This window comes from Halichoerus grypus, chromosome 14 (assembly GCF_964656455.1).
Source record: "Halichoerus grypus chromosome 14, mHalGry1.hap1.1, whole genome shotgun sequence".
NCBI classification, from domain to species: Eukaryota; Metazoa; Chordata; class Mammalia; order Carnivora; family Phocidae; genus Halichoerus; species Halichoerus grypus.
Genome location: NC_135725.1, coordinates 82,072,169 through 82,091,567, shown reverse-complemented (window position 1 = coordinate 82,091,567; position 19,399 = coordinate 82,072,169). Strand labels below are relative to the sequence as shown.

The 19,399-nt window shown below is 40.7% G+C and overlaps 2 protein-coding genes across 2 annotated transcripts; both read right to left on the bottom strand.

The window, feature by feature from the left end:
- Positions 1–3,216: 3,216 nt before the first annotated feature.
- Positions 3,217–4,245, bottom strand: LOC118545557 (olfactory receptor 1Q1-like). The gene has a single exon (XM_036107909.1). It carries the CDS (start codon positions 4,243–4,245, stop codon positions 3,217–3,219), a length of 1,029 nt encoding a protein of 342 aa, XP_035963802.1.
- A 12,642-nt stretch (positions 4,246–16,887) lies between these two features.
- On the bottom strand, positions 16,888–17,819 carry LOC118545518 (olfactory receptor 1f45-like). The gene is given in 2 exon segments (XM_036107848.2): positions 16,888–17,696; positions 17,699–17,819. Coding segments are annotated over 2 exon segments (930 nt in total).
- Between the last annotated feature and the right edge of the window lie 1,580 nt (positions 17,820–19,399).

Below are 19,399 nucleotides of genomic sequence, written 5' to 3'. Positions count from 1 at the left end.
CATAAGAGCAGGAATTTGAAGTGTGGGAAGAGAAAAAACAAATAGTCCGTTAATATAAATCAACCAAGACTTCTGAAACAAATGAGCAGGGGGGCAGTGGCATAGGAGGTTGGAAGGTTCTGGCTCTTTACTAGTCAGTGTGGCTGGCAATGTATTTATTGAGATAGGCTTTTGATGCGGAACCCAAAATCAACCTCCAAAATCAAAGCTAAGTCAAGTACTTGGTCTACAAAAAGTAAAACCAACTGTAGGGCTTGCACTATAGTGATCTTTGACAATGATCCAACTACTCTGCCTCAGTTATCCATCTGTAAAGAAGAGAGAAACAGTATCTATAATTTAGGATTGTTAAAAGGATTTTATGAATAAAATCTATGTAAAGCACTCATAATAATAGACCAGCTCATGAGTACCATATGTGTGTATACTATTATTATTATTATTACTATCAATAGCCTACAGATGAAGAAATAATGAGAGAAAAGAACAAAGAGTTGGTGGGTAAAGGTTTAGATATCTGTATGTACCTAAAGGCTATTGATGAAATGAGAGTAAGGCCAGTAATTAATCTGCCTCATTTTTTTTATTGACTGAACAGCAGTTCATAATATGTGTGTATTGTTTTGGTTGAGATTTCCTTCAAAGTACTGAATCAGAGACAACCCCAAACCTCAGTGGCTTATAACAACAGACATTTATTTCTCAGTCAAAAGTCTGCAGGTGAGGGGCACCTGAGTGGCTTAGTCGTTAAACGTCTGCCTTCAGCTCAGGTCATGATCCCAGGGTCCTGGGATAGGGCCCCGCGTCAGGCTCCCTGCTCAATAGGAAGCCTGCTTCTCCCTCTCCCGCTCCCCCTGCTGTGTTCCTGCTCTCGCTCTCTCTCTATCAAATAAATAAAGTCTTATTAAAAATAAAATAAAATAAAATAAAGCATACCATTCAACATTTCTGGATGACAACTCAGCCTTATCTTTAAAAAAAAAAAAGTCTGCAGGTTGAAAGAGGGAACTGTGTTTCAGACCCTGGATCAAGTTCAGGTCTGGTCTATGTGTTTCTCATTCTGAGATTCAAGCTAAGGGGCCTTAGCTACATGAGATGAGCTTTTCTTCTCATGGTGAAGGCCAGAGCTCAAGAGGGCAAACCAAATGATCTGAACCCATTCAAATCTTTTTATTGGAAACAGCATTTGTTATGCCTGTTCATAAACTGCTAGCTAAAGCCAGCCCAAAGTCAATGGGATGGAGATGTGTATTCTGCCCCAGCAAAGCCATGGCAAAGACAGGAAAGTAAGGAAGAACTGTGAACAGATAACACTATCTATCTAACTACAAAACAAAATGAACCAGAATTCCATTAGCATGCATGAAGATGATTTCTAATTTTTCACTATCCTAGACAAAAGTGTATTGAACATAGAATATATGAGTGTATTTACATATATATATAATATATTCATTCCTTATATATATTAATCCTATGAGATAAACTCCTAGAAGTGGAAGTGTATCATCTAAATACAAAATTGTTTCATAGCATTTCCCAGTTGCTCTTCAATTATTAATATATTAATTTACTCTCCTGTCAGTTTCTTTACCTTAAGAAAGTTCTTTCAGTAGGGGCATTTGGGGCTAGTTAGAACAGGCTACAATGCTAACAGCTGAGGCAAATCATTTGGTAAAGTAGGTTCAGCCATGGAACTGACGCCTAAAGACACAGAAAGGAGGAAGGTGGACCAAGGAGGCAGGTACGAAAATAAGGGGAAACAGTGGAATCCAAAAGAAAAATATTGGGTATGTAAGATACTTTCTGGAAAATGTGAAGAACCAGAGTTAAGTAACCAAAAGTTGGTTTCATTGCCTTGTTATTATCATTTTATAAATGTTAGGCCCCCTTTATCTTGGAAGAATTTATTATCCTGATGCAGCCAAAAACTTAAGGAGTGTAGCTCCTCAAACCAGTTTTGATTGTGACCAAGGCTTACATATAGGTCCCAAGAAACCCTTCTTCTAGCTCATTACACAGATTTGCCACAGTTTTAGCTTCTTCTCAGTTCAGTGCCATTAACTGCTTATATCCTATAAAAGAAACTTTCTATTGTCAAATGGCCTATAAATCAGCCTGCACTTGCAACTTCTGCCTCATGTCCAGGGAGGTCCTTCTCACCTTTTCCTTTTGAAAAGGAAACTGGAAACACCCATGAAACTAAAGAATTGACATTTTAGTAGACATTTTGGCTCTTGGACCTATTTCTCATTTCCAGAACTGATTGATCAGCAGGCAAATACCCAGTGAAATAGTCAGGTTCCACATGTCAGCTACAGAGAAGATTAGGAGCATGCCGAGATAAAAGGAGTTAAGTTATCCTTGAATGGTGCAGCTAATGAAGGTTAAGAAAATGCAAGTTGGAGAGCCCTTTACATTATTTCACTGATACTGACTACTAAATTAACTCATACAAGTACAATAGATGCACAAGAATGACAGTGCTTAATTCTGCAACATCTGTAACTTCTGACCCTATACAGTAAACACTTGTCATCATGTCCCTCTTCCCATACTGGAGTAGTTCCACCATTTCATTTGTCTTGGTGGGAGGCAGAACCTCTCTCCCACTTATGGAAAATAAAAGCAGCAGTATTGCTTGCCCAGTTTCCCTGGGAACTAGAGCAGGGACATATGACCAAGTCTTGGCCAGCCGCATGGATCACCTTATTTTGAATCTAGATGTACTGGTGTAAAGAACAAGAAGTGGGCAATTTTTTTCTGGAGGTGGTCACATCTAGTTTTCAGGCCTCTGGGGGCTATGCGCAGTGACTATTGCTGATAGTATTGGTGGCGGTATAAGTGAAAAGAGTTTAGTGTCTACAGCAGTGACCTCATCAGACAATTCTGGGATATGATTTTGACTGTGGTTCTGACTATATGACCTTTCTTAGTCTTGTCCATTTTATTGAGCCTGGTTGCTTAGCCTTTGTGGAAATTCAGGAGTTCCACATACACTTTCAATAAACTTATTTCCTCTATGAATCAACCAGAATTATTTTCTGTTGCCTATATCTAAGTATGTTACAACCCTGTTGTTTAATGGCAGGCCCAGAGAACACTCAATTATAATTAAAGTCATGCTAGTGGCTTACGCTAAATACATGGTCTTATGTGCTTTGGTTTAAGGGATAGGTCAGGACAGTATTCAATGGGAAAATCCATAATATGTAACTAATTTAGATATTTCTGGGAAGTTCTAAAGGAAACAGATGTGTAAGGGACAAAACTGTTAACTAGGAACTGTGTTTTGGGGTTTTGTCTAAAGAAAGAAGTCCATATTCTGCTCACCCATTTTCTGAAGGCTCCCTTGACATCCCCATTCCTCAGGCTATAAATGAAGGGATTCAACATGGGGGTTACCACCGTGTACATGACTGTCAGGATGCGACCCTCAGTCACTGAATAGCTGGTAAGGGGCCTGAAGTAGACCCATGTGAGTGTGCCATAGAAGATAGCCACCACAGTGAGGTGGGAGCCACAGGTAGAAAAGGCTCTCCACTTGCTCTTGGCTGAGGGGCTCCGGAGGACCACTGAGATGATGTGGGCATAGGAGGTAATGATGAAGGCCAGAGCACCATTGATGACAATAACACCCTCTGTGTGAATCATCAGGGTGTTGAGGTAGGGGCTGGAACAGGAAATCTTCATCAGAGGGTAGAGGTCACAGAAGAAATGGGGGATCTTGTTATCTGCACAGAAGATCAATCGGCCGATGAGAAAAGTGTGCAGCAGGGCATGAAGATGGGAGAGGATATGGCACAGAGCCACCATCTGTGAACACAGCGTTCTGGTCAGGATCATAGGATAGCGGAAAGGGTAGCAGATGGCGATGTATCTGTCATAGGCCATCACAGCCAGAAGGAAGTTTTCCATGGCTGCAAAGCAAATGAAGAAATAAGTCTGGGCTAAGCATCCCATGTAGGAAATAGCCTTTGTAGGAGAGAAAATGTTCTGCAGCATCTTGGGGACTGTGGTAGAAGTGAAGCAGACATCTGCCAAAGCCAAGTTACTGAGGAAGATGTACATGGGGGTGTGGAGGCGTGGAGTATAGATAATCAGTGTGATGATGGCAAAGTTCCCAGAAATGTTGATTGCATACATCAGTAGAAAAAGAAGGAAGAGTGGAATCTGCTCTTCTGGGTGGGTAGAAATGCCCAAGAGAACAAAATGGGATACACTGGTCCAGTTGGTATTGACCATCTGTTGCCATAAGAATAAACAGGATTATCACTTTTTATTGAGGTATATAATTGCCATATAACATTATATTAGTTTCAGGTGTATACCATAATGATTCGATATTTGTATATATTGCAAAATGATTGCCACATTAACTCTAGTTAACATCCATCCCCATACATAATTACAAATTTTTTTCTTGTGATGAAGACTTTTAAGATATACTCTCTTAGCAACTTTTAAATATGTGATGCAGTATTATTAAGTATATTCACCGTGCTATACATTATATTCTCATGACTTATTTTATAACTGGAAGTTTGTACCTTTGAACTCCCTTCACCCATTTCACCACTCCCTGCCCTCTGCCTCTGGCAACATCAATCTGTTCTCTGCATCTATGAGTTTGTTTGTTTTTGTTTTTGTTTTTTTTAAGAGAGAGAGAGAGAGAGAGTGTGCGTGAGCAGCGGGGTAGGGGCAAAGGGAGAGGGAGAGAGAAAGAATCTTAAGCAGGCTTCACACCCAGCACAGAGCCCAATGTGGGGCTTGATCCCACGACCCTGAGATCATGACCTGAGCTGAAATCAAGAGTTGGATGCTTAATTGACTGAGCCACCCAGGCGCCCCAGAACCTTTTTTCCCCTTTAAATTCCTCATATAAGTGAGATCATATGGTATTTGTTTTTCTCTGATTTATTTCACTTAGCATAATGCCCTCAAGGTCCATTCGTGTTGTTGTAGATGGCAAGATTCCATTTTTTAAAATGGCTGGATGGTATTCCATTGTATATATATACTACATCTTCTTTATCCATTCATCCATAGTTGAACAGTTAGGTTGTTTCCATGTCGTGGCTATTGCAAATAATGCTGCAGTGAACATAAGTGAACATATATCTTTTTGAATTAGTGTTTTTGCTTTCTGTGAATAAATACCTAGAAGTGGAATTGCTGGATCATATGGTAGTTGTAGTTTTATTTTTTTTTTGAGGTAACTCCATTAGACATCTGAGCAGGCTGTTTGATTTCTATCACTTTTGTGCTCCGATATAAACTGCACACAGTGTTGATAATGGGATCAAGTACTTAATTATTTTCCAAAATAGTGAGGTATGGATTTTTCATTATCAACAGCATCATCACTATTACAAATTGTACAGATGCACCAGTATTATAAATTAGAAAACTAAGGCATGGAAAGTTTAACCTTTTTTTTGCCCATGAAGGGCAAAATCTGATCTTAAAGTCATGCTTATCAGGTTCCAAAGTCTATGCTAGTGACACTATATAGCATGACTCCTCAAATAAAACCAAGGCACCTTATTCATGGTAATAAGACCTCTTGATGGGCTATATAACCAGGTAATCTGCCTACTAAAAGGGATTTCAGAGGCTATTTGTATTATTCTATTTTGGGGAGTGCATACTCCTGGTGGTACCCAAAGACTTCTCAAAGAGTATACAGACACATCTTAGGAGAAACCGTTTCCAGACTCTCAGCTTCTATATTTCTCTTGAAATCATTTTGTCTTCAAGATATTGTGAACCTTATGCATTATTCTGTCTTCTGCTTAGCAAATGAAAGACATACTTTCATCCATCCGAAATCTTACTAGATGTACTGGCTCAGGATAGAAAAACCTCAAAGGAGTCTAATGAATGGACAATCAGAATATGAATAAAATGGATGACTTTAATAACCAATAATAAGTCCTTTCTTAGATAAGGGGTTTCCAATCTTTTGTTCTCAAAAAAGCCTTGGTTTCCTTATCTCTAAAGTGGGGGAATATTAATAACACATCACTCATGAAGTTGGTATGAGAATGAAATAAGAGTGCCTGGTCCATGGCGAGTGCTCAGTAAATGCTGGAAGTTATGCCTATCAGTTTTTCAGTCCTGTTCTACTCTTCTCCAGGTTTTTCTGGGAGTAAGTGTTTCTGCTATCCAGGTCTCTCTACAGTGAATCTGCTCCGCATTGTCACTGTCTTAATCTGAAACAAATAATACATTACATGTTAAAAAAAAAAGAAGAAGAAGATAGTAGGAAGGGAAAAAATGAAGGGGGAGAAATCGGAGGGAGAGACGAACCATGAGAGACTATGGACTTTGAGAAACAAACTGAGGGTTCTAGAGGGGAGGGGGTGGGGGGATGGGTTAGCCTGGTGATGGGTATTAAAGAGGGCACGTATTACATGGAGCACTGGGTGTTATACACAAACAATGAATCATGGAACACTACATCAAAAACTAATGATGTAATGTATGGTGATTAACATAACATAATAAAAAAAAAAGTAAAAAAAAAATGTGGTTCCCAAGAACTAAGCAAAGTTCTGTGAGTTCGGTCCTTCGTCACAGGGTCATAATGATCTGGGCTGGTCATAAATCATAGCCTTTTGGGGGAGATGAGAGTTGGCTGTGTCCATGGCTAACCCAAGATTTCTTTTTTTAAAAGATTTTATTTATTTATTTGAAAAAGAGAGAGAGCACAAGCAGGGGGAGCAGCAGACAGAGGGGGAGGGAGAAGCAGGCTCACTGAGCAGGGAGCCCAATGAGGGGCTCAATCCCAGGACCCTGGGATCATGACCTGAGCTGAAGGCAGACGCTTAATGACTGAGCCACCCAGGCGCCCCTAACCCAAGATTTCTTAAACTTTACAATTAGATCATTGGGGAAAAAAGTGCGAACAATTAAGAACAGCCTCTCTGTAAGGCACTTGCACATGCATTATCTCATATAATCATCAGCAATCCTGAAGATACTTCCAGCAGCAACAGTCACTCACTATTCTCATCTTCCAGATGAGGAACCAAAGCTTCGGGACATGAAGTGATTTGCTCAGCATAACTCAATGGCAAGTGGTCTGGCTGGGCTTCACCTTACAACTGGATACCTTGAGTTCTCTACATGGGCTACATCACACTGCCCATTTAGTTTACTTTAGCTCTTTCCCCATGGAAATGGATTTATCCATCACTGCTGGACTGTCTGCTTTTATATTTCAAACTAAAGGATGTCACCATGATACAACTCAAGAGAGTGAACGTGAGACTTTTCAATTACAAAGATCTGGAAATTTATAGTATGCTATTGAACTATTGATTTCAATATGGTATGATAATGAGTGAGATCTAAAAGTTGTAGCCACTCTTTTAATGAGCACTTTCTGTAAACCAGGAATTGTTCTAAGAGCTTTACCTATATGATTTTTATTTGGTGACCACAGAAATTATGTGACATAGGTATTATTATCTCTGTTTTATAGGTGAAGAAATTGAAGCTCAGAGGGGTTCTGTGACATGCTCAAAGTCACAGAGTTAGTAAGTAGTAGAACTAGAATTTGCATTCAGTTTCATTTAAGCCCAGAGTCTATGCTCTTTTTTTAAAAAATTTATTTATTTGAGAGAGAGAGAGAGTGTGTGTGTGCAAGAGTGAGAGAGAATGGAGGGAGGGGCAGAGGGAGAGAATCTTTAAGCAGACTCCCCGTTGAGCGTAGAGCCTGACATGGGGCTCAGTCTCATGACCCATGAGATCATGACCCTGAGCCAAAACCAAGAGTCACAGGGAAAGGGAGGGAAAACTGAATGGGAAGAAATCAGAGGGAGACAAACCATGAGAGACTCTGGACTCCGGGAAATGAACTGAAGGTTACAGAAGGAGGGGGGTGGAGGGATGGGGTAGCCGGATGATGAGTACTAAGGAAAGCACGTGTTGTGATGAGCACTGGGTGTTATATGCAACTAATGAATCATTGAACACTACGTCAGAAACTAATGACGTACTATATGTTGGCTAACCGAACATGAAAGAACAAACAAACAAACCAAGAGTCAGATGCTCAACCGACTGAGCCACCCAGACGCTCCTCAATGTCTATGTTCTTAACCAGTGGACTATGCCATGCCTTAAGCATTCCCTAACTATTCCAGTTCCTGCTTTACTCTATGTTTCTTGTTTTCCACTGTGCTATCTTGTGCCTTTGGCCAGTGATATGTGTCTATCACGTTTTTTCCTACTTTAATTCTCATTATAGAATTAGAGAGTAGATATTATCATTCCCATTTTCAGATTATTAAATTGAGAATCAGAGGGATGGATTAACTTCCCCAGAGGGATGGATTAACTTCCCCGCAGAGCATAGGGTTGGATCATAGAGCTAACTCAGAAGTGATGCTCCTTCTGTCCCAGCTCATCCATTTAGCACCTAATGTTTTATTCTTGTCCTGTGCTTCCTTCCCCTTACTAGTCTGTCATCGTAATTGGAGCCTCCAAATCAGAGCAGGGGGCCCTGAGTTTATTTAGAAAACATGAGATGTCTCCCCTCAGTTCTTAGGGTAGTTGTAAAAAGTTCTAAGAAGGGAATGTGCTATGGTGAGCCCTGTGAATTGTTTAAGACTGACGAATCACAGACCTGTACCCCTGGAACAAATAATACATTATATGTTAATAAAAAAAAAAAGAAGTGAATGACCTCTACCAGATAGTTTGCAGGCTATGGCTGCTCCCTGGGGCAATGCCCATCAAGCTTCTGTGACAAAGCTGCTCATAAGACTGGAGAAAGCCCCAGAAGTGCTTGGAGGGTGGGCTGCCTGGAACCTTGGAGTCCTCCTCATCTCCCTCATAGCTGCTGGAGATTACCCTACCTGACGCATAGTGCAGCATATCAGCTCCTTGTGGGTAAAGGAGAATAATGTGGTATGGGGCAAGGGCTGGGAAGCCAGGAATGGGGAACTACTAGAGAAGAGTCTTTATATAAGAATGTGGACAGAGAAAAAGTAGTGTGTTGTATGAGAATAGTTTTAATCCAAGAATGGTAAGATTTGGGCTTTGGTCTCAGATTGCCATGAAACTTTTCTTGGGGGCCTTAGGAAAATCTCTTCATTCTTGGGAGCCTCAGTTTCTTCTTTTGGGAAATGGGAAGAAGAACCCCTGCTTTCAATACAAGAGGCTTTGTAAAAAACAAAAACAAAACCCAAAAAACCCAAAAAGAGACTGTGGACTTAAAGGCCCTGTAACAAGTCTGTGAAACAGTGCAGGGTTGTTTGTTTTAAATTCCTGTAGGAACTTGGCTTCCCTATCACAGAATAGGTCCCCACAACTCCTGGCAGTCAGAGCCACACACTTCCCTGATAACAGAGTTGCCTCTTTCCAAAATGACCTTGATAAATAGAAGAGGCACTTGGATAACACAACTTAGTCTATTCTCTGGGTTTCTCAGTTTGATCACTAATTCCTAGAAGTGGAAAGAAAAGTCTGGGTCAGTTTTTAAGAAAGATGAAGTTGACAACTATGTCCAGGGGTTCATTTTAGAATCATCCAATCCTGATTACCCATGATACCTCCCCAAGTGATTGAAGCTTTCTGGGATTCCATCAGATATTTTCTCTTTGACTCAGGAAAATTTCCCTGAAAGGAAGCACTCTTGACTGTTTAAATCATTCAGTTTGTTTGTTTTTGGTTTTTGGTTTTGTGTGTGTGTGTGTGTGGCTAGGTTTTAATAAAGGGAGGGGAGAGTCCATGAAGACATAGCATGTCTGAGGGTGGCATAAGGAAGAGGCACTACGAAGGGAAAGAAAAGGAAAAAAAAAAAGAAAACTTAGGGAGTCAAAGACAAACTTCACAAAATGCACAATACTGTGCAAAGGAGCCAATTTGAGAAAGATGGTTATCCCTCCGGAAATTGCAGAGAGCAATTCTTGCGGGGGAATTACCTGACTGGCTCAGCAACTGCAGTGTGCTTGTGAAGCCCTGAGTGCAGAGACTCACCTTATTGTGGGTCTCCAACTGGACTGGAACGGGCTGGGCTGGGTACTTCCTCCCTCAGGCAGCATGTGTCATCATGTCTTCTTTTAACAGTAGCATAGAGCCAACCACTCTGGGAGGACAGAGGAAGTGGCCCAGCATCGCAGAAAGGAAGGCATCAGGAAGGAGTTAAAGGGAAAGGGCAGCCAGCCTCATGGGGGGAGGGGGTGTGGGGCTTCTGCTGGTCAGGGGCAGGAAGGCATGCCTGGGAAAGGCACTGGGAAATTTTATCACATGCTTCTGCATGATTCCATGGTTCTCACTAGCACAGAGCCCCAGGCGTGTCATTGTCCAAATCTGAGGCTGTCCCTGGGGAGTGGGGCCCAAGAGGCAGAGCTTCCAATATTAACATTAGTGACTGCCTGAGGCTTGGCAGGTGATCCCGGGAGTGGTCAGGACCTGGGAGATCAGCCTGGACATGGAGTTCTCTGACATGGGCTCCAAAATTTGACTCTGAGAGGTCCTTGAAGATTCGCCTCTTATTTTTACATTTCACTGAAGTTATACGCCCTTATTTAAAAATACTTAGCAGTGAAACATGTATCAAGTGAAAAGTGAGAGTCTGTTTCCCACCTTCCCCATTCCTCTCCAGGAGTAACTGCTGTTAACGTTTTGACATGTACTTACCCAGACACTTTTCTATGCATATATGTATATGGATAATTTTGTTTTTACAAAAAATGGGGTCATTTGTTCTGGAGCTTTCTTTGTTTCTCTCATCAATATATCACAGATCTCCTACGTCACAATCAGACCTACCTCGTTATTTTATTTTATTTTATTTTTTTTTAAAGATTTTATTTATTTGACAGAGAGAGACACAGCGAGAGAGGGAGCACAAGCAGGGGGAGTGGGAGAGGGAGAAGCAGGCTTCCCGCCGAGCAGGGAGCCCGATGCGGGGCTCGATCCCAGGACCCTGGGATCATGACCTGAGCCGAAGGCAGACGCTTAACGACTGAGCCACCCAGGCGCCCCTACCTCGTTATTTTAAAAGTAATGATTATCGGATGTTCTACAAGTTATAGAGATTCCTTCCTCAGGCCATGTATCTCCTTTTTTGGGGGGCTATCACAAAAGCAATGCTACATGGATATTATTTTTACAGATGTCTTTGTGTATATATATTTTTCTAGAAATGGAAATGCTATATGAAAGTATATGTGCATTTTTAATTTCAGTTGGCACCACCAGATTATCCTCCAAAAAATTGGAGTCAATTTATACAGCATCCAAGAGCATATAAGAGTGTCCTTTTCCACATGGCCTAACAGCACTGTTTGCAAACTCTTTTCTTTTTTTTTGCAAACTCTTTTCTATCTCTCAGTCTGATGATGGAAAAAGAAACTATACTTTATTACAGTTTTACTTTTTTTCCTAGTTGCTGGGGGAATTTTTTTGTATTTTTGACCATTTTAGTGTTTCCCTTCTTTGAATTTTCCAGCTAAATCCTTCCCCATTTTTTCTCTGTGGTTGCTCTGTTTTTATTATTACTTTGCAAGGGTTATAATGTGCTTAAGAAATATTCTGTTATGTTTTCCTTCTTGATCTGACTGATAACTCTCTGTTCTCAGTATGCAGCTTGAATAGATGTTTTCCTTTTTACTTATGCTCTCTTCATTCTGGGAACACAAATCATTCATCTCCCTAGAAAGAGAAATGGAACATTCTTATCAGCTCTCATGTCAATCTGCTCCCAAACATCTGAAACTTACATGGACACAGATGTCATGGAATGCACGTAGTTGGCAATCATAACAGGTTACATAAGTTGAGTGTTTACTATGAGTCAGGCCTTCTGTTTAAAGTGCTCAGATGCTTTCGTGTCATTTAATCCTCCCAGTGACCATATGAGCTACCCCCACGTTCATTGCAGCATTAGTCACTGTAGCCAAGATATGCAAACAACCTAAGTGCTGCCGACAGATGAATGGGTAAAAAAATGTGATATACACCCAATGGAATATTACTCAGCCATACAAAAGAAGGAAATCCTTCCATTTGTGACAACATGGATGAAGCTTGAGACTATTATGCTGAGTGAACAAAGTCAGATAGAGAACACAAATACTATATGATCTCGTTTATATGTGGAATCTAAAAAAGCCAAACTCATAGAAACCAAGAGTAGATGGTGGTTTCCAGGGGCTGGGGCAGGAAGTGGGTGAATGGAGAGCTTGGTCAAAAGTATATCCTTCAACTGTTATTAAGATGAGTAAGTTCTAGGGATGTAATGTACAGCATGGTGAGTGTAACTAACAATACTGTTGTGTATTTTAAAGTTGCTAAGAGCATAGATCTTAAATGTTCTCACCACACACACATACACACACACACACACACAGTAACTATGAGATAATGGATGTGTAAACTAACTTTACCGTGGTAATCATTCCACAGTATATATGTATACCAAGCCATCAAGTTCTACACCTTAAACTTACACAGTATTACAGGTCCATTTTATCTCAGTAAAGCTGGAAAAAACAAACAGTAAAAAAATTTTAAATGGGAAAAATTAAATTATACTGTTTGGGCACAGATGTGTATGTGGTAAAATTAAAAGGGATATCAAAGAAGTGATTAACATAAAACATAGAATAGTGGTACTTTCATGGGGGAGAGGGGAGTTGCAATTTGACAGAGGCACAAAGGCAGGTTCTGGGAAGCTGGCAATGATCTATTTCCTAAACAGGTGGTAGATGCGTAGGGTTTGCCTTGGGAGAAATCATCAAACCATAAAAACAAAAATTAGAAATTAAAATACATTTTTAAAAATTTCGAAAAAAATTTAAATAAATATTCCAAATAGAACTCACTCACTTATTCATTAATTTCTATATTGATTTCTTTATTCTTTTATTTAGCTAGATCCTCTGGGATATGGTAGTGGATAAGACAGAGCTCCTCCTTTCATAGAACTTAAAATAAAGCATAAGAGATGTTATACACTAGACTATAAGCTCCATGAAGTCAGGGGCAAGGTGTATTTTGTTCTTCATGGTAGCCCCAGTATCGAGTGTCAGGCACCTAATAGGAACTTAGTACATATTTGTAGAATGAATGGAAGAATAAGTAAAGTAGTTTCTTAGGCAATTACTTGTTAAAATATCATTGAGATAAGTGCATTGAAAGAGAAACACAGGGAGTTTGGAAAATGTGAATCACAAAGATCTAACCTAACCTTCCTGAGGAAATGATGCTTCAGCTGAGATCTGAGAAGAGGAGGAGAAGAAAGCGTTTTATTGTTATATGCAAACAATGAATCAGGGAACACTATATCAAAAACTAATGATGTACTGTATGGTGACTAACATAACAAAATTTAAAAAAGAAAAAAAAAAGAAGCATTTTAGGCAGAAGGAATTTTGGGGGAGGCACAAACATTCAAACTGTAGCAGTGTTGATCCAAATTATTATAAGGAAATAAGATTGCTGCTAATTAATGAGGGCAAGGAGGTATATGTCTGGAACTCGTGGGATTCACTGGGACACCAGCAGGTGCTTTCATGAATGGTTGTAATGAGTTAGACCTATAATGGGTAGTGTGGGCAGAGAACCCTGATTCTGATTGTTCACTGAGGACCCAAAGTTATGATATAGCACAGGTACAGTGTTTCAAAGTGATAAAATAAATATTACAGAAGAAGAAATCAGGGCATCACTAAGAGTGAATTGTTGTTAGATAAATAATTGGTAATAAAGCTCATGTGCTTGTGACACTCAGCTAAGGCTTCCAGGGGTGTCTTTTCCACACAACCTCTGCTTGAAATGCTTAGGGAGGATGTAATTTATACAGGGAAGATAAGAGAAACAACTCTTTTAATTGGGGGGCCCCCAGCATTACTGGAATTTAGATCCACTCCAATTCACAGATTTCCTTTGTCAAGTAATTGTACAAAGACCTTTAACATTGTAATAATGTTCTGCAACCACAGAGAACTGCACCAAGCACAGCTAACAAGGCCATGGAAAGCAGAATCAGAGAACCTAAAGTCAGACCTGAAAGACACCATTGGACAACCAACCTAGATCAGTAGAAGCACGGAACAAGTAGAAGGGAAATCTGGTGGAGGAGATGACATTTTAACTACAATCTTGAGGCAAACTGTAGCAGTGGGGACTACAGCTTGTCCTACTAACCCTCCTATTACCTTTTTTTAAAAGAAAAATGGCACTCAGCCACCACTTTAAAGGAGCAGTGACAGGGTGTAGTGAACTTAATGTAGGGTGCGAGAGGGTCTGAGCGGTGCAAGGGGTAAACAGCAGTAGACACTGTTGTTGCCTCATCCATGTACCCTCAAGTCTTATCATTGTCATGATACTGACAGGAAGTATGTGACTTTCCCCCACATACTTTCAGATAGCAGCATATCTGTCTACGTCTGAGAGCTATTTCTGGCAGCCGGATGTGTCCCAGGGGGTCCCATGAGTTCCAGATAGACATGCATAGCAGAGAAGAAGTGCTGAGGAATTAATGCTCCCTAGGAGCAGCCTTCAGTCTCAGCTGGTGGGAGTTGGGTGGGATAACTTAGATCCCTCGGGTAGGATAACTTAGAGGTATCTGTTCTGCACTGGTTCCAGAGTTCCCCAGCAATAGTAAGGGCTAGTTATGCACAGTGGTAACTCACGTGGTAGTGTCCCTTTATTGCCTACCTTCCCTTTTCTGTCTTGGTTCCCCACTCCCTCCTGTTGTTTCCTAGGATCACCTCCCAAAGGAACTGCTTGTATTCAAACTCTTGTCTCAGGACCTGTTTCTAAGTGAACCCAAATAGATTCCAATATTATGGCTTAAAAACACCTTGTAAAGGTCCCCCTCTCTTAGAAAGCACTGGGCCAGGACATGTCAAATCTCTCATTTCATGGTGGATGCTATTTGGCAATGAAATGGCCTAAAATATGCCTGCCAAATTCTGTATGTCTTCTTTTTAGTAAATGTGAAGAACTACAACCTTTAAAAAGCATATGATTCAATTGGCTGCCTGATTACTCAGCAGGGAGGGGTCAGGCTCACAAGACCTACAACAACGAGAAGAGCTGCTATGAAAACAGCAGCTGTTTTTTGGGTCCCTTCTACATGTCAGGGATCATGATAAGCACTTCAGTTATAGTTGTTCAGTTATTTACTGTTTTTTCAAAATTATAAAAACATATTGTTACCTCATTATTATGTACCAGGAGACTCAGAGATGCTAAATAACTTACTCTAGAGTCTCCCAGACTCTAGATATGTGCTGGGGCTATGATTTTCAGATTGTTGGGGGTGTTTGAGGGATCTCAATAAACAACACCCGCTTTCCCAGTTGGGTTCTAAATCAACTACTGAGTAAGACAAGGGCAAACAAAAGATGGGGGCCAAATTGCTACTTTACTCCTGATGATGTCTAGGTTGGAAACATGACTTGAGGTGAGAACCTAAATGTTTTTCTGACTGACCCCAGAAGCAACTATTGCTGGATTAGGGAGGGTTCCCAGGTGTGTATGAGTGGCCGATTTGCCCTTGGAGGTATATAGCAGAGCACATGCTCCCTGTGAACAGGCTGGTTCTCAATAAGAAACAGGGATGGTCTGGGCTGAGTGTGCCCAAATTTCTTTTCTGGGGCAGAGTGAGTAAGGGAACAAACTAGGGCAGTTATTACACGAATTGAATCTCCTCCACTTTGAGGTACAAGTCAAGCTGGGTGAAGAAATATTCTTCCCAACACTAGCACACTCTTCCACCTATATTAAATCAACCTTTGGTGACCCACGTGGAGCAAATATGGAGGAATTAAATAATCACTGGAAGAATTCTCCTTAACATGGTTTCTACCTCCATATTCAGAGACCTCCAAAATATTTACCAGAGAGAGCAATCACCTAGAAGAGCCTTCATAAATGACAAGAAGACTGGAAACAGGGCTTCCAGAGAGGGAGTGATTGAGGGTTGTCCCAACAGAGAGAGGGAAGTCCTAAGATTAAGATAAATAACAGAACCGAAGATTTAGATTCCATAAACATTTGTGGAGCACTAACTGTGACCCAAGTAAGCTTATATATTATTTATTATTCATTACTTTTATTATGTAGTTGTTTTTCCAGTTTTACAGATAAAGAAACCAGACCTCAAAATGGAATAATGTTCCCCAAATTACATAGTGTGAGAGTGGAGGGCTTTTGGTCCTGATTTGTAACTTCTGACTTCAAGTCTTTAGTTCTTGTCACTATAACACTAAATATTATTGGAACTGGGGTATATGCATGTAGGGTGTTAGACTAACATAATTCGATCACTTTATCTTATAAATGTTTCAGGAAACCAAGGCTCAGAGACAATCAAGTGATTATCCACTGTCACACAGTTCATTTCTGACAAAGTCCACCCTGGAACCCAGGGCTTAAACTAACGCCTCATTCTGATGTTTCAATAGAACACTGCCTGTTTAAATATAAAGTGTCAGGTTACTTCTTTTGTATTTATTGCTACCAGACATAATGAATCCTATATTCTTGGGCCAAGGACATCTTCCATAGTTCAGTTATAACTTGACCTAAACAAAAATTTGGACTTTCATTTTCATTTTCTTTGTATACAAGCCCCCCGCCCCCCACAGGCTTTGCTTAGAGACCAGTAAAAACAAGAGCCATTTTGAGAGTAGGTAGTAAACTACTCAGAGCGTGGGCATTTCACAGAGATGATCTGAGGTTACTGTTATCACTGGTCCCTCCCTGTCCTTAGATGTCAATCTGTACTTTGAAATATAAACCTAAGAAAAAAGAAGTCTCAAGTTCAGGGAAGCTACAGAGGTTAGGCTCTCAGGAGTCCAATTTCAACTCCCAGCTCTGAGTCCTGGAGTCAGCACTGTAAGGTCCTAGGAAAGGATGTTAGAGTGTTTTTCTTCTGAGTAGTTTTCCCAGAGCCCCCTTCATATCCCTGTTTCTTAGGCTGTAGATGAAGGGATTCAGCATAGGGGTCACCACTGTGTACATTACTGAGAAGACTCTGTCTTTTCCACCTGAGGAGGTTGACGGAGGACATAAATAGACCCCGATAGCAGTGCTATAAAACAGAGAGACCACAGAGAGCTGGGAGGTGCAGTTGGAAAAGGCCCTTTGCTTACCCTTTGTGGAACTGATTCTTAGAATAGCCAAAGCAATATAAAAGTAAGATGTAAGGATGCAGATGAAGGGTCCAATTAGCAATGTTCCTGCCACAAGGATGAGCACCAGCTCATTGACATAAGTACTGGAGCAGGCCAGATTCAGGAGTGGAACCAGATCACAGAAGAAATGGGGGATGATATTGGGGCCACAGAAAGAAAGCCTCATCACCAGGAGGGTATGCACTAGGGCAGGGAAGGTAGTGACCACCCAAGACCCAGTCACCAACAGGATACACCGTTGGGAGTTCATGGTCATGGCATAATGGAGGGGGTGGCTGATGGCCACATAGCGGTCAAGTGCCATCACAGCCAGGAGAAAGTTGTCCAGATCTGCAAATAGGCCAAAGAAATAAAGCTGTGTCAGACACCCACCATAAGAAATCAATTTACTTCCTGAGCCAATATTATCTAGCAGCTTGGGAATTATTGTGGAGATAAAACCAATGTCAGAAAAGGACAGGTTGGCTAGGAAGAGGTACATGGGGGTGTGAAGGTGTGGGTCAGAGGCAATGGCCAGGATGATGAGCAGGTCCCCACAATGGTGACCAGGTACATGCCCAGAAAAAGCCCAAACAGAAGAGGCTGCTTCTCTGGCCGCTCAGAGAAGCCAGTGAGAAGAAATTCATAGATGCTGGTCTGATTTCTTCTGTCCATGTCTGGAATTCTGTATGAAACAAATTTTTATTATAAGTAGCAAAAAAGTAAAATAATGCTGTGTATATCATATTCCTATTAGAAACCTCATGTGGTTTAGACAATTTTGTTTCGGCAAAGCTCAAATTTATAATTGTGTGTGTTAAAAAAGACCATTTGGATCAAACTCTTTGTAAAGTTATAGATTGCTGTCAGCACCTGACCAGCTCTCCAAGGCTCCTTCCAACTACTCCAGCTGTCCCCATGACACATGGCGGTACCTGGTGAAAAAACCAGTGTGCTCTCATCGCACACATCCCGTCAGTTTTTTTCATTGAAGAATAATATAATTAAGTAAATAATGTTGTACTTATATTTAACAATTAATTAAAATGAAATGAAAATAATTAACACTATATATAATAATTATAAATAATTATGTAATCAATTTAAGATTTTTTAAGGTAAAAATTCAGAACAACATATGTATTTATAATTCCATTTTTGTTAAAATTAAATTACTCCATTCAGTCCCTTTTTTAAAGTTCCCAGCTCTTTGGGGCACCTGGGTGGCTCAGTCAGTTAAGCCTCCGACTCGACTTCCGCTCAGGTCATGATCTCAGGGTCATGGGATCCAGCCCCATGTCCGGCTCCCGCTGGGTGTGGAGCCTGCTCAAGATTCTCTCTCTCCCTCTCTCTCTGCTCCTCCACCCCACTCATGCTCCCTCTCTCTCTCTCTCAAATGAATAAGTTTAAAAAATCTTTAAAAATAAATAAATTCATTTTTTCATTCATTCCAACTTTATCAAGATAAAATTAACAGATAAAACTCTATATATGCAAGGTATACAGTGTGATGTGTTAATATGCATACACATTGTAAAATGATGATCACAGCCAAATTAATTCACACATCTTTTGCCTTAGAGAATGTAAATACCCAATTTGGCAGATACAGTTCTCATGGCAAGTGAAGATTTTTTTTTTTTTTTTAAAGATTTTATTTGACAGAGAGAGACACAGTGAGAGAGGGAACACAAGCAGGGGGAGTGGCAGAGGGAGAGGGAGAAGCAAGCTTCCCGCCGAGCAGGGAGCCCGATGCGGGGCTCGATCCCAGGACCCTGGGATCACGACCTGAGCCGAAGGCAGACGCTTAACGACTGAGCCACCCAGGCGCCCCGGCAAGTGAAGATATTGATGTTCTTGACTTATGCATCTGTCTCTTGTGAGTGTGATTGACGTGAGTCAGTCCATTTCAGTTTAACCCAATGCTTGGATAAGATCCAGTTTCTATACTTGGCAAAGCTAATGGCCTCAGACCATGATTATTATTCTGAGAGGCTCAGACTCTTTTCTTGCTGGTATCTCTATCTCTTTCACCACCAACTGCAACCAAGTCCAGACTCAGGAGCTTAGCAAATAGCAGGAAGTACAGTGATATAATTCATTGTTTTCATTTAATCATGTCACCTTTACAGTCAGAATTAGAAATAAAGGAACATTTATTCCACTTTTTGCTTTTCTTGCTCAAAGGTAATTAACCTTCAGGAATCGAATTATTTACTAGAAGCGTACAGCCCATCAACAGTTCCATTGATTCC